We start from the raw sequence: 15,086 nt of genomic DNA, 5'->3' as shown, positions 1-15,086 counted from the left end.
TGCACAATTTAAACACCGGCCCCCATCCCCCACTTCCCCCTTCCCCGTGTATATTTTGGACTATAGATTGTGCCTTCCTGTATTATATTGATGCTAACATGTTTATTCTATTCTACTGAGCCATTTCCTTTATGTTCATATTCTTATCTTGTATTATTTCTTATTGTTATTGCATTGTCCAGAAGGAACCTGCCAGTAAGCATTTCATTGGACGGTGTATACCATGTGTATCTGGTACAAACGACCAATAAAACATGAAAGGGGTGGGGCTAGCCCTTTTAATTGCCCCTACCTGCAGTCATTTGCCCATAGGTCCACCCATATGGGAGCCAGGCCCAGCCAATCAGAATGGGTTTTTCCCCAAACGTGGCTTTATTACAGACAAAAATACTCCTCAGTTTCATCAGCTGTCCGGGTGGCTGGTCTCAGACGATCCCGCAGGTGAAGAAGCCAGATGTGCAGGTCCTGGGCTGGCGTGGTTACACGTGGTCTACGGATGTAAGGCCGGTTGGACATACTGCCAAAGTTTCTAAAACCACATTGGAGGCAGGGCGGCTTATGGTAGAGAAATTAAAATGTGTTTATCTGGCAACAGCTTTGGTGGACATTCCTGCAGTCAGCATGTCAATTGCTCGCTCCCTCAAAACTTGAGACATCTGTGACATTGTGTTGTGTGACAAAACTGCACATTTTAGAGTGGCCTTTTATTGTCACCAGCACAAGGTGCAACTGTGTAATGATAATGCTGTTTATTCAAAGGAGGAATGCTCACTAACATTTTTTAGAAATAAGCTTTTTTGTGCACATTTTTATTTCTGCTCATGAAACATGGGATCAACACTTTACATGTTGAAAGTTGCGTTTATATTTTGAAGTATAGAAGCATGTTTATATCAGCGATATCCTGTTCATCCTAGTGTAAACATCAACTCTGTCCGCGGTGACATTTGATGCCTACAAAAGACCAACACACCTGTTTTAATAAATTGGTCAAAAGGCTACCCTCCTCTCACCATTGTGTTACCTCCCACCCATCCCTTACCCCTTTATTTGAGCTATTTTACACACACACACTTTTATTTGAATATCCTTGTTGGGACCAAACGATTGATTTCCATTCAGATATATATATATATTTATATATATATATATATATATAAATAGACAGAGATAGTGATGTGTATAGAGAGACAGAGATAATGGAATAGACAGACAGAGATAGTTATAGAGAGAGATAGTGATGTGTATAGAGAGACAGAGATAGAGACATAGTGACAGAAAGAAAGAGAGAGAACGCAGGGCGGAGGGATGAGTTGGCCGAGCCAGAGCAAGAGGCATCTCAAAACGTCTGTGGGGCAAAAGTGTAGTACTTAATAAAACATGTATTTATACATTTTAATGGATTACATTACAGTACCATTTTACAACCATTTCTCAGACAAATTCTTAAAAAACAACGGGCAACATTATGTTATCTATTTACATGGTCACCCTCCATTCTGAGGTGATTAATATAATCATATTAATATTTACACTATGAACAACACGTACGATTATCACACACGGATAAACAGTGTACTTCTTTCAATGGGTAAAAGCTGAAGACATTTATCGCCTGGGAAAATAGCAGAAAAAATAAAGTATAAATATGAGCAGATACAAGCTCAGTAAAGCCTTTGGTTTGTTAACGGATCACAGTCCATGTTGCTATCAAGCCTTTGGTTTGTTAACGGATCACAGTCCATGTTGCTATCAAGCCTTTGGTTTGTTAACGGATCACAGTCCATGTTGCTATCAAGCCTTTGGTTTGTTAACGGATCACAGTCCATGTTGCTATCAAGCCTTTGGTTTGTTAACGGATCACAGTCCATGTTGCTATCAAGCCTTTGGTTTGTTAACGGATCACAGTCCATGTTGCTATCAAGCCTTTTTTACAAAACATGAGCATTGATTGTATTACGCTGTCTGCCCTATCCTGTCCTGCCCTGCCCTGCCCTGTCCTGCCCTGTCCTGCCCTGTCCTGCCCTATCCTGCCCTGTCCTGTCCTGCCCTGTCCTGTCCTGCCCTACCCTGCCCTGTCCTGCCCTGCCCTACCCTGCCCTCCCCTGCCCTGCCCTGCCCTACCCTGCCCTCCCCTGCCCTGCCCTGTCCTACCCTGCCCTACCCTGTCCTGCCCTGTCCTGCCCTGTCCTGCCCTGCCCTGCCCTCCCCCTGTCCTGCCCTGCCCTGCCCTGCCCTGTCCTGTCCTGCCCTGCCCTGTCCTGTCCTGTCCTGCCCTGCCCTGCTCTGCCTGTATATCTGTGTCTCTCTCTCTCCCCCTACATGGACGGAGGTGTAACAGGAGTCCATACTGTAGTCAGTCGCGTGTGACTGTGCGGTGACGTATTATAATGCGATAGTATCGTACTATCGTGCACCTCTGTGGCCGTGCTGCAGTCATACAGCGGGGATCCACCAGATGGCGCTGTGACGGAGTGAGACAGCCCAGGATAGTGGCTACTACTGGTGCCTCGCAGGAACTGGGAGCCTAGGCTGTTGGACATCTCCCCCGACTGGGAGACAGGGGTCAGGGACGGGTTACTGACGGACCACAGGCTGGGGTACTGGCTGGATACAGAGAGGACACGCGGGAACAGAAGACTATGTCAGTTTCACGTGAGATACATGGAACTTCTTTACTTGAAGGATACCTACAGTACGTATGAACACATTCATAACCAGTACATAACACATTCATAACCAGTACGTAACACATTAATAACCAGTACGTAACACATTCATAACCAGTACATAACACATTCATAACCCTTACATAACACATTCATAACCAGTACATAACACATTCATAACCAGTACATAACACATTCATAACCAGTACATAACACATTCATAACCAGTACATAACACATTCATAACCCTTACATAACACATTCATAACCAGTACATAACACATTCATAACCAGTACATAACACATTCATAACCCTTACGTAACACATTCATAACCCTTACGTAACACATTCATAACCAGTACATAACACATTCATAACCAGTACATAACACATTAATAACCAGTACATAACACATTCATAACCCTTACATAACACATTCATAACCCTTACGTAACACATTCATAAGCCTTACGTAACACATTCATAAGCAGTACATAACACATTCATAACCAGTACATAACACATTCATAACCATTACCTAACACAATCTAAAATGGTACATAACACATTCATAACCTTTATGTGACACATTCATATCCCTTACATTACACATTCATAAGTAGTACATAACACATTCATAAGTAGTACATAACACATTCATGAGAGAGAGAGAGAGAGAGACACAGAGAGTGAGAGAGACACATAGAGACAGATAGAGAGAGAGAGAGAGAGAGATAGAGAGAGAGACAGAGAGAGAGACAGAGAGAGAGACAGAGAGAGAGAGACAGAGAGAGAGAGAGACAGAGAGAGAGAGAGAGACAGAGAGAGAGAGAGAGAGACAGACAGACAGAGAGACAGAGAGAGAGACAGAGAGAGAGACAGAGAGAGAGAGAGAGAGACAGACAGACAGAGAGACAGACAGACAGAGAGACAGAGAGAGAGACAGAGAGAGAGACAGAGAGAGAGAGAGAGAGAGAGAGAGAGAGAGAGAGAGAGAAAGAAAGAGACAGAGAGAGAGAGACAGAGACAGAGAGAGAGAGAGAAAGACACAGAGAGAGAGAGAGAGAGAGAGAGAGAGAGAGAGAGAAAGACACAGAGAGAGAGAGAGAGAGAGAGAGAGAGAGAGAGAGAGAGAGAGAGAGAGAAAGAAAGAGAGAGAGAGAGACAAAGAAAGAGAGAGAGAGAGACAGAGAGAGAGAGAGACAGAGAGAGAGAGAGACAGAGAGAGAGAGAGAGAGAGAGAAAGAAAGAGACAGAGACAGAGAGAGAGAGAGAGAGAGAGAGAGAGAGAGAGAGAGAGAGAGAGAGTTAGAGAGAGAGAGAGAGAGAGGAAGAAGAAGATGCGGCAGCAGGAGAGGCCACCAACCTGGAGTTGGTCCCAGTGCCGCTACAGTGGGTCACGGGCAGCATGGTGGAGTGTGAAGACATCTGAAGACTGGACCAGTTGTCATGGGAGGGCAGCATGGACAGACAGCCAGAGGACATATCAGAGTAACCAGCTGCAACACAACCAATCATGAGTTTATTTTAAAGATTCATTTTTTAGGGCATTTTTGCTGTATTAGAAACAACAGGGGAGACAAAATGATACCCGGATCTCTCTTGTCTAATTCACCAGACCATGGGGCCTGCACCAATTGTAAGTTAGTTAGTCCTCTTTGCTGCCTGTTGGGGCTCCCGAGTGGCACAGCTGTCTAAGGCACTGCATCTCAGCGCAAGAGGCGTCACTACAGTCCCTGGTTTGTATCCAGGCTGTATCACATCCGGCCGGTGATTGGGAGACCTATAGGACGGCGCACAATTGGCCCCAGCGTCATTGTTACGTTCCCCAGTTTCTGTGTTCTGTTTTGTATTTGAGTGTGTGTAAAACATGTCACGTATGTCAACTCACTGGGAAAGCGAATCAAACAGTTCCTAGAGCACCGCTCTACCCGATTCCTGTGGTGGGGGAACCGTTTGAAAGAGTGATAGTTGATTGTGTAGGTCCGTTGCCGAAAACCAGGTCAGGTAACCAGTTCCTATTAACAATAATGTGCAGTGCTACTCGATACCCAGAGGCTATTCCTCTCCGTACTATTACGGCTAAGACTGTGGTGAAGGCACTGGTGAAGTTCTTCTCTACGTTTGGACTCCCTAAAGTAATCCAAACTGATCAGGGATCCAACTTCATGTCCAAAATGTTTTCAAATGTGTTAAAGACATTGTGTATTTCCCATCAGGTCTCAAGTCCGTATCATCCAGAGAGTCAAGGGGCTCTCGAACGCTGGCATCAGACGCTGAAGGCAATGCTACGCAAGTATTGTATGGATACCAGTACCGATTGGGATGAGGGGGTGCCCTTTGTCCTATTTGCTATTAGGGAAACGATACAAGAGTCCTTAGGGTTCAGCCCTGCTGACCTTGTGTTTGGACACACCCCACGGGGTCCGCTGAAAGTTTTGAAGGAGCATATCTTATCTCCTACACCCAGTAGCGCCCCTAAAAATGTGTTGGATTATGTCAGTAAGATGCGGGAGAGACTGCACGCCGCATGTGCGTTGGCCCAAAAGTCTCTTTCCTCTTCGCAAAAACGCATGAAGGTGCATTATGACAAAAAGGCTGTTGGCCGTTCTTTTGCACCAGGGGATCAAGTTTTAGTTTTGTTGCCAATTCCTGGCTCATCTCTGTCAGCACGTTTTTCTGGACCATATTTGGTGGAAAAGAAACTCAGTGACACAAACTATGTGATAAAGACCCCAGATCGAAGGCGTTCTTCCCGTGTGTGTCATGTTAACATGCTAAAAGAATATTATGTACGTGACTCTCCACACAGCTCCTCAAGTAAGCCGGTCCAGCCCGCCGTCTCCAGTGTGGCTGCGGTGGTGCTGAAGCCTGGCTGGGACCTAGAGGAGGATAAGGAGGATGGGTTGGAGTTACGCCATACGTTACAGCAGTGTGAACGCCTATGTAATTCAGAGATGCTGAAGAAGTTACCCTCTCAAATGGAACATTTGGATAACGATCAAACTAAGGACCTTATCCTATTGATAAACAGTTTTCTCAGTGTGTTTCAGGACGTTCCAAGTCGCACGTCCATCTTGGAACATGACGTGGATGTAGGGAATGCTGCTCCTATACGTCAGCATCCGTACCGGGTTAATACAAAGAAAAGGGAGGTAATGAAAAGTGAGGTAGCTTATTTATTACAGAATGACATGGCAAAACCCAGTAACAGCTCCTGGAGTTCCCCATGTATTCTTGTTCCTAAGCCTGACGGTACGTCCCGCTTATGCACTGACTATCGTCGAGTAAATGCAGTTACAAAGTCTGATTCTTTTCCTCTACCTCGATTAGATGACTGCATTGATAGAATTGGCTCTGCTGCTTACGTTAGTAAGTTAGATTTGTTAAAAGGTTATTGGCAGGTGCCTCTGACCTCTAGAGCTTCTGACATATCGGCTTTTGTTACGCCTGATAACTTTGTACAATACACTGTGATGCCCTTTGGCATGTGTAATGCACCTGCTACTTTTCAGCGTCTAGTTAACATTGTGTTTGCAGATGTGCCAAATTGTACTGCATACCTTGATGATGTGGTGATCCATTCGTCTACTTGGTCTGATCATCTCTCCACTTTGAAAAGTGTGTTTCAGCGGTTGGAGAATGCTTCTTTAACCCTCAATTTGGCCAAGTGTGAGTTTGGGAAGGCTACGGTGACTTACTTAGGGAAACAAGTGGGACGAGGTCAAGTGCGCCCAGTAACTGGCAAGGTGGAGGCAATTGTTGCTTTTCCTGCTCCCACGACTCGACGCCAGTTGCGCAGATTCCTAGCGATGGTAGGGTACTATCGTACATTCTGTAAGAATTTCTCGACGGTAGTAGCTCCCCTTTCATCTCTGCTTAGTCCCAAGGTACCATTTAGGTGGTCCAAGGACTGTAACCATGCGTTTGAGTCCGCTAAAGCGCTACTTTGTAGTGCCCCAGTGCTTGCCGCCCCCAACTTTGACAAACCTTTTAAGTTGGAGGTTGACGCTAGTATAGTGGGGGTGGGTGCGGTTCTCTTACAGGAAGATGAAGACGGAGTGGATCGGCCCGTCAGTTTCTTCTCCCGTAAGTTCAACTCGTGTCAGTCAAGGTACTCCACAATTGAACAAGAGACGCTAGCTTTATTGCTAGCCTTACAGTTCTTTGAGGTATATGTGGGATCCAGTGCCTTTCCTGTAATGGTCTTCACGGACCATAATCCTTTAGTGTTCTTAAAGCAAATGTACAATCAGAACCGCCGCCTTATGCGGTGGGCTCTGATTGTACAAGGATATAATGTACAGATAGCCTATGTGAAGGGCTCAGTGAATGTGGTTGCTGACGCTCTATCACGGGTTTACTAACTGGGGAAGCGTTGGTTTTTGTTATTACAAACTGTATGTTTGCAATTTTTGTGGTGGGCGTGTTACGTTCCCCAGTTTCTGTGTTCTGTTTTGTATTTGAGTGTGTGTTTCAGGAGATGGCTTCCTGAAGTACTCCCCAACCAGCTGATTGGTCAACACCAGGCTAATTGGTGATTGGAGCTGACCCCGCCCCCTCGTCAAGAAGCAGCTGACACTAATCACCATTGCCACCTGAAGATAAAAGCCAGTGTTCTGCCCAGGAGATTGAGGGGAGAGAGGGGAGAGAGATGAGATAAGGAGTAGAGATTTGGAGATTGAGAGAGAAAAATTAGATTGTGATATAGTGTTGGTTGTGTATCAGAAAGTGTGGTATGTACTGTTGTTGTTGGTAGCAGTTTTTCTATGTCCTGTGTTTGAGTGTTTGTGAAATCATTAATAATTACTCTGTTTCGTTTGTTCCCAGGGGGGGAAGGAGAAGGCACTTTGGGAGTGCTTAGGCAAGAGGCCCGCGGGCATACATATACCCGTAGTATATTTACTGTCTAGGCACACGAGGTAAGACCTGGGCGGACCACCCCCTGTATTTTGGTTAGGGCACCAGACGGTGCTAAGTTAGGTAAGTTAAGTGGGTAGGCAGGTTAGATAGGAGAGGGGGAACTTTGATATTTACTTTCTTTGCTTTGGTTCCGTCCAGCCCCTTTTCCCCATATTACCGTGTAAGAAAATAAATCCAAGTAAACGGTAAAATCTGCTTTTGTGTCATCCTTACTCGCACCTACAGTCCATACCTCTTGCACTTCAGAGAGTTGAGTTGTAGCAGGGAGTTGTGTTCCCTCTTCTCAGAGGCGTGCGTAACAGTCATCCGGGTTTGAGGTCATACAAAATAAGTGCAGAAAGAAACATATCTTTTGATATATATATATACTGTATATATCTATATATTCTGTAGTTCTCTCTCTGTGAAAAGGGGCTTTAAGAGGCTTTGAATCCAGTCAATTACTCTCTACTAAATGTAATTCTAGGGGTGTCTTTAGTTCACGCTCACAGTACTGGCTGAAGAAGACGAGGATGACTGACTGATAATGCATCTGTCCAGGCATTCTCTGTTGGAAGACCAGCTGTTTACAACTCTGAGTGTCCTGCTCTCACAAAGACCAGCTGTTTACAACTCTGAGTGTCCTGCTCTCACAAAGACCAGCTGTTTACAACTCTGAGTGTCCTGCTCTCACAAAGACCAGCTGTTTACAACTCTGAGTGTCCTGCTCTCACAAAGACCAGCTGTTTACAACTCTGAGTGTCCTGCTCTCACAAAGACCAGCTGTTTACAACTCTGAGTGTCCTGCTCTCACAAAGACCAGCTGTTTACAACTCTGAGTGTCCTGCTCTCACAAAGACCAGCTGTTTACAACTCTGAGTGTCCTGCTCTCACAAAGACCAGCTGTTTACAACTCTGAGTGTCCTGCTCTCACAAAGACCAGCTGTTTACAACTCTGAGTGTCCTGCTCTCACAAAGACCAGCTGTTTACAACTCTGAGTGTCCTGCTCTCACAAAGACCAGCTGTTTACAACTCTGAGTGTCCTGCTCTCACAAAGACCAGCTGTTTACAACTCTGAGTGTCCTGCTCTCACAAAGACCAGCTGTTTACAACTCTGAGTGTCCTGCTCTCACAAAGACCAGCTGTTTACAACTCTGAGTGTCCTGCTCTCACAAAGACCAGCTGTTTACAACTCTGAGTGTCCTGCTCTCACAAAGACCAGCTGTTTACAACTCTGAGTGTCCTGCTCTCACAAAGACCAGCTGTTTACAACTCTGAGTGTCCTGCTCTCACAAAGACCAGCTGTTTACAACTCTGAGTGTCCTGCTCTCACAAAGACCAGCTGTTTACAACTCTGAGTGTCCTGCTCTCACAAAGACCAGCTGTTTACAACTCTGAGTGTCCTGATCTCACAAAGAACAGAGGAATGCAGAACATCTCCTGCTCAGACACATTTGTTTGACTTTCTTGTTAATGGTGGAAAGGGGTGTTGGGAGGATGGATAGAGGAGGAGGAGGGAAGGGGTGTTGGGAGGATGGATAGAGGAGGAGGAGAAGGGAAGGGGTGTTGGGAGGATGGATAGAGGAGGAGGGAAGGGGTGTTGGTAGGATGGATAGAGGAGGAAGAGAAGGGAAGGGGTGTTGGTAGGATGGATGGAGGAGAAGGAAAGGGGTGTTGGTAGGATGGATAGAGGAGAAGGGAAGGGGTGTTGGTAGCGGGGTTGGAGAAGTGAAGGAGGGGTGGTGAAGGAGTGAAGGAGGGGTGGTGGAGGACAGGAGAGGGGTGGAGGGGTGGTGGAGGACAGGAGAGGGGTGGAGGACAGGAGAGGGGTGGAGGACAGGAGAGGGGGAGGGGTGGTGGAGGAGAGGGGGTGGAGGACAGGAGAGGGGTGGAGGACAGGAGAGGGGGTGGAGGGGTGGTGGATGACAGGAGAGGGGTGAAGGGGTGGTGGAGGACAGGAGAGGGGTGAAGGGGTGGTGAAGGACAGGAGAGGGGGTGGAGGGGTGGTGGAGGACAGGAGAGGGGGTGGAGGGGTGGTGGAGGACAGGAGAGAGGGTGGAGGACAGGAGAGGGGGTGGAGGACAGGAGAGGGGTGGAGGACAGGAGAGAGGGTGGAGGACAGGAGAGGGGTGGAGGACAGGAGAGGGGTGGAGGACAGGAGAGGGGGTGGAGGACAGGAGAGGGGGTGGAGGACAGGGGAGGGGGTGGAGGACAGGAGAGGGGGTGGAGGACAGGAGAGGGGGTGGAGGACAGGAGAGGGGTGGAGGACAGGAGAGGGGTGGAGGACAGGAGAGGGGTGGAGGACAGGAGAGGGGGTGGAGGACAGGAGAGGGGTGGAGGACAGGAGAGAGGGTGGAGGACAGGAGAGAGGGTGGAGGACAGGAGAGAGGGTGGAGGACAGGATAGGGGTGGAGGACAGGAGAGGGGTGGAGGACAGGAGAGAGGGTGGAGGACAGGAGAGAGGGTGGAGGACAGGAGAGAGGGTGGAGGACAGGAGAGGGGTGGAGGACAGGAGAGAGGGTGGAGGACAGGAGAGGGGTGGAGGACAGGAGAGTCGTGGAGGACAGGAGAGAGGGTGGAGGGGTGGTGGATGACAGGAGAGCGAGACACTCACTAGGGGAGCTGGTCCGATGGGTGTAAGGGCTGCTGTACGGTGCAGAGCGATGGTTTCTCAGGGTGGAGTAGCGGTCACAGCCATGGGACGAGGACAGGGACAGTGGGCTCCCAAACGGCGTGTGAGGGCTAGCAGGAGGTCCTGGGATGAACCATCCACTCACTGTAGTGTGGTGGGCCCGCAGGAACACAGGGAAACACGGAGCCATTTTATGTCAAGAGTTTTATATCTTCTATTCTTTAAATCCACCACATTTATTTTTAACGCCTTTTTTTTACAACTGCAGTTGTGGTGCTTATGTGTCGAATTGAAGAATTGAGATCTAAAAATAAAGAATTTAAGTAAAATATTTAATCAGCGTTTACATTTTCAATGTGCTGTCTGTAAACTATATTGTATGTATCAATCCCATTCTTTATTTAAATGTTTAATTTTTAAAAAGTTGTTCACAAAAACAAAACAAAGAAAGTCTGAAATACTTACATTGAGAGTAGCTTGATTGCTGGTTGTCACTGTCATCCATAATGTCTTTATGATCAGTTCTGTCGAGAGGAATTCCAATCAGAGCACATCTATGTAACACTGGTTCCCAATCTACCAGTAGACACACAATGTAGTCCAATCAGAGCACGTCTATGTAACACTGGTTCCCAATCTACCAGTAGACACACAATGTAGTCCAATCAGAGCACGTCTATGTAACACTGGTTCCCAATCTACCAGTAGACACACAATGTAGTCCAATCAGAGCACGTCTATGGAACACTGGTTCCCAATCTACCAGTAGACACACAATGTAGTCCAATCAGAGCACGCCTATGGAACACTGGTTCCCAATCTACCAGTAGACACACAATGTAGTCCAATCAGAGCACATCTATGGAACCCAATCTACCAGTAGACACACAATGTAGTCTAGGCTCATTAATACATTCTATATTCTACATCAAATCTAACTAAATATATATTTCTAATGGGCAGAAAAGGGGAGCAAGCGACTGCCATACCTTTCTTTGGCATCCAGAAAGGCCTTGGCAAACGGGTTGTATTTGATTTTCAGACCGGTTATCTAAAATGTGGAGTGAAAATACAATGCAAAATTGGTTAAAAAAAAAACTAACAACAAAAAAAAACGAATCTTAATAAACAAGATTTTTTTTGTATATCTTCTCACCTAAAACGACCAAAACTAAATATCTACAACGTTGCGTACTTCAAAGTCTACTTATTGGAATGTTATTACATGAACAACAAAACCACACATTACTGTTAACATTAGAGTGTTTATAAAAGAATGTATTTAAGTAATACAACAATGTACCTCTTCGTTCTGGTAGGCAGTGACGGCTATGAACCGCGTCTCAGGGAAGGAGTGACTCGTCATCATTCTCTGCGGCCCTCCGACGCGCACAATATGGACACGTGGCTCATATTTGTGCAACGAATTTAACATGATCTGAAAAATGTATATAAAAAATGTAAAAAAGCAAAAGGTTAAATAATAGGCTTTATTTTACAGTTAGAAATATATAATTTATTTTAATCGAAATGTTGTTTGATGGGTGTTCCCGTGACCACATAACTTACAATGTATACACGTTTGACTGTAATTCGCTTTGGATAAAAGCGTCTTCTGAAAATTGAATATATTATTTAAGTGATAATTCCCGAGAAGTCGGTGTTTGGAGGATATATTGGTACGAGTGTCGTTAGGCCCGAGACTAAATCGAGGACAGCTGGAGATTGAATTTCAATATTGAAACAATGTTGCAAATGTCAGAGAGACAGAGGAAGGTTTATACAAATCTCCCCCGTTGAAAACTAAATGTTAGTCTAAAAGAAATGTGAGATTATGTCGAGATGGTTAATAAAGTCCCTGCCTGGGCTGATGAGACAGTGATTTGCGCAGACAGACGGAACAGAGTAAATGGGCATTTTAACGTCATAGATTTAGCCGGTGATAATTAGTGGAATAGACCCGCTGGAGTGCGGTTTTAACCAATCAGCGTCCAGGATTAGACCCACTGGTTGTATAAAATATTATTATACGTTTAGGATAAATTCCTGGCCATCCCTCATAGCCTGGTTCCTCTCTAGGTTTCTTCTTAGGTTTTGGCCTTTCTAGAGAGTTTTTCCTAGCCACCGTGCTTCTACACCTGCATTGCTTGCTGTTTGGGGTTTTAGGCTGGGTTTCTGTACAGCACTTTGTGGCATCAGCTGATGTAAGAAGGGCTATATAAATACATTTGACATGTTTTCTCATCTAAATTGTTATCACAATCATTGAAAAAAACACGATCACTCAAAAAGGGTTTATAAAATGACATTTAAAGTGATAAGACTGTAATCGCCTAACCTGGCCTCCTCCGTTGAGTTTGTTGGTGAGTTTGACTTTACAGAAAGAGACCGGATCTTTCATCCAGCGCGCTCCGAAGTTAGGCGAGTCCGGGTGGATATATACGCAGCTCGGGGCTTGAGGCTCGGGCTTACCCCCGGGAACCCACTCCCCGTTAACGTATTTCCACCGGTGGTTGTCCGCAGCCACGAAGTCCAGCAGGAACGAGTACATGGCGTTCGGATCCAACCCAGAAACATTCACTTTCAGCACCGGAAACATGCGCCTTGGATACAAAGGAAAATATAATAACAGGTGTCCTTATCTCTTCCTTCCTAGTCATACAATAGCTATAATCTGTTGTACAATAGCTATAATCTGTTGTACAATAGCTATAATCTGTTGTACAATAGCTATAATCTGTTGTACAATAGCTATAATCTGTTGTACAATAGCTATAATCTGTTGTACAATAGCTATAATCTGTTGTACAATAGCTATAATCTGTTGTACAATAGCTATAATCTGTTGTACAATAGGGACATTATTGACACTAATGTCAAGCGAACGCGTGGTTCACTTTATAGGCCATGTGAATATTAATAAAAACTCTAAATATAATGCATGATTTTTTGTTGTTGCTTTTTTTCACCTTTATTTAACCAGGTCGGCCAGTTGAGAACAAGTTCTCATTTACAACTGCGACCTGGCCAAGATAAAGCACAGCAGAATGAAGGTGTGCAATCTGGTTTCCTTTATTACTGTGATATCATAGCAATGTTATAGACGCGTTTAACACGATTTATTTGTGATATAAGCCTTCAGATGTTGGGGCGGCAGGTAGCCTAGTGGTTAAAGCGTTGGACTAGTAACGGAAAGGTTGCAAAAATCGAATCCCCGAGTTGATAGGGAAAAATCTGTCGTTCTGCCCCTGAACAAGACAGTTAACCCACTGTTCCTAGGCCATCATTGTAAATAAGAATTTGTTCTTACTTACCCAGTTAAAGGTTAAAGATTTTAAATATATATTATCCTATCTGTTTTCTTCACTATATAAATTAAGACATACAACCGTTGTAAAGAAAGGCTATACATTTGGCAGGTAGGCTAACCATAAATAATACGCCTAAAGTAACCAAAATTAATACAATACATGAACCATATAAACAATTTAAACAATATATAAAACTCATGTCAATTGAATGAATTTACCTGCCATTTTTGGTTACTATCATTTCATTCGTGAGTTCCTTAAACTTCTGCCACAGTTCGTTCTCATCCAAGCCGACTTTGAGTTGTCTTTCCGTAGGATCGCCCTTCTCGCTGCCCGCCTGTAGCTCGTTCTCCACGGCAGTGAGGAGGTGGTCCACCCGGTACTGGATAACCTTCCCCGGGCCATCCCCGCCACCTGAGTCCATTCTATCCAACAGCTCCAGGGTTGAACAATTACCTATTACACTTTGAGATTAATAAGAAAACAACAATTGGTCGCTCCCAAATAGGTTATATATCCAATCCACTTGAATATATCCAATATTCTCCACTCCATTGCAAGTTTCCGAATATATATTCCGAAGTAACAGTCAATAAACAGATATATCTTTGTGCCATCGTTGGTTGGCTGGTCTTCGCTTTAATGTCTGCCGTCTGGTCAGCCATTGGTTGTATGCGGCTATACTGTATCAGTAGGATTAGGGAGGAAGGCTGGTTTACAGGAAGGACGGTTTACAGGAAGGATGGGTAATGTGTCTGAAGTCGATTGCTCACCAGCCAATTTTAACTGCTTTATTACTTCAATCTGTCAATATTTACACGTAGTAGCCTATACCAAAGAACTGCAGAATGAAACCGAGGGATTTTAACTTTTAGCTATTTCTTTCAGATGTTCTTTACAGTTTTACTCAATCTCAAATGACTGAAGGCCTATGTTCAGATAGGTAGGACTCGTAAAATACTTTATTTCTGATGATCAAACTCTAGTCTAACTTGATAGACCGAATATATTTTTTATTATGTTAGTTAAAAACGTTGTCACTTGTGACACTTCTATGCGAAAGACAAACGTGAAGTTTTCCTCTAATTAAACACTTTATATTTTGCTACATTATTTACTTATTTTTTACTTATTTTTTTGTTGTTGCTGCTTTTACTCATGAATTCATAGTTCTGTTTTATTCTACAAAACTTTTAACAACTGAAATAATTTCCAAACCATTTCCCACGATGAAGGTTATTCGAGATGTTTATTCGTTTCAAGGCCTGGGAAGTGGTCGGGTAGGTGACAAAACGCAGGAAATACAGACCAGGCCATAACACACACCTTTAAACAATAGAAGAGGGATGCATAGAAACAAGTCTGTGACCAACAGAAAACACTTCTCCGTAAATTGTATTATTCGGCTAAATTATTCTCAATGATAAACAATCCATCCAGTTAGCAGAAACCCACGGGGAACAGACAGTTTAACATCCGGTTTCAATATACATTTGGTTGTGGTTTCAACTAACGCGAATTCAACGTGAATTTAAAAAAAAAAAAATGTCACTATTTCATTGAATTTAGG

General features: G+C 44.6%; 1 protein-coding gene across 1 annotated transcript; it reads right to left on the bottom strand.

The window, feature by feature from the left end:
• Positions 1–2,251: 2,251 nt before the first annotated feature.
• tbxtb (T-box transcription factor Tb) lies at positions 2,252–13,940 on the bottom strand. The gene is made up of 8 exons (XM_055889550.1): positions 13,735–13,940; positions 12,544–12,808; positions 11,509–11,643; positions 11,195–11,256; positions 10,671–10,729; positions 10,188–10,349; positions 4,037–4,169; positions 2,252–2,607 (listed from the first exon to the last, which is right to left on the bottom strand). The coding sequence occupies exons 1-8, from the start codon at positions 13,938–13,940 to the stop codon at positions 2,319–2,321; spliced, it is 1,311 nt and encodes a 436-aa protein (XP_055745525.1). The 3' UTR covers positions 2,252–2,318.
• Between the last annotated feature and the right edge of the window lie 1,146 nt (positions 13,941–15,086).

This window comes from Salvelinus fontinalis, chromosome 30 (assembly GCF_029448725.1).
Source record: "Salvelinus fontinalis isolate EN_2023a chromosome 30, ASM2944872v1, whole genome shotgun sequence".
NCBI lineage: Eukaryota > Metazoa > Chordata > Actinopteri > Salmoniformes > Salmonidae > Salvelinus > Salvelinus fontinalis.
Note: the sequence above shows the minus strand (reverse complement) of the source record. Positions and strands in the feature narration are given on the sequence as shown.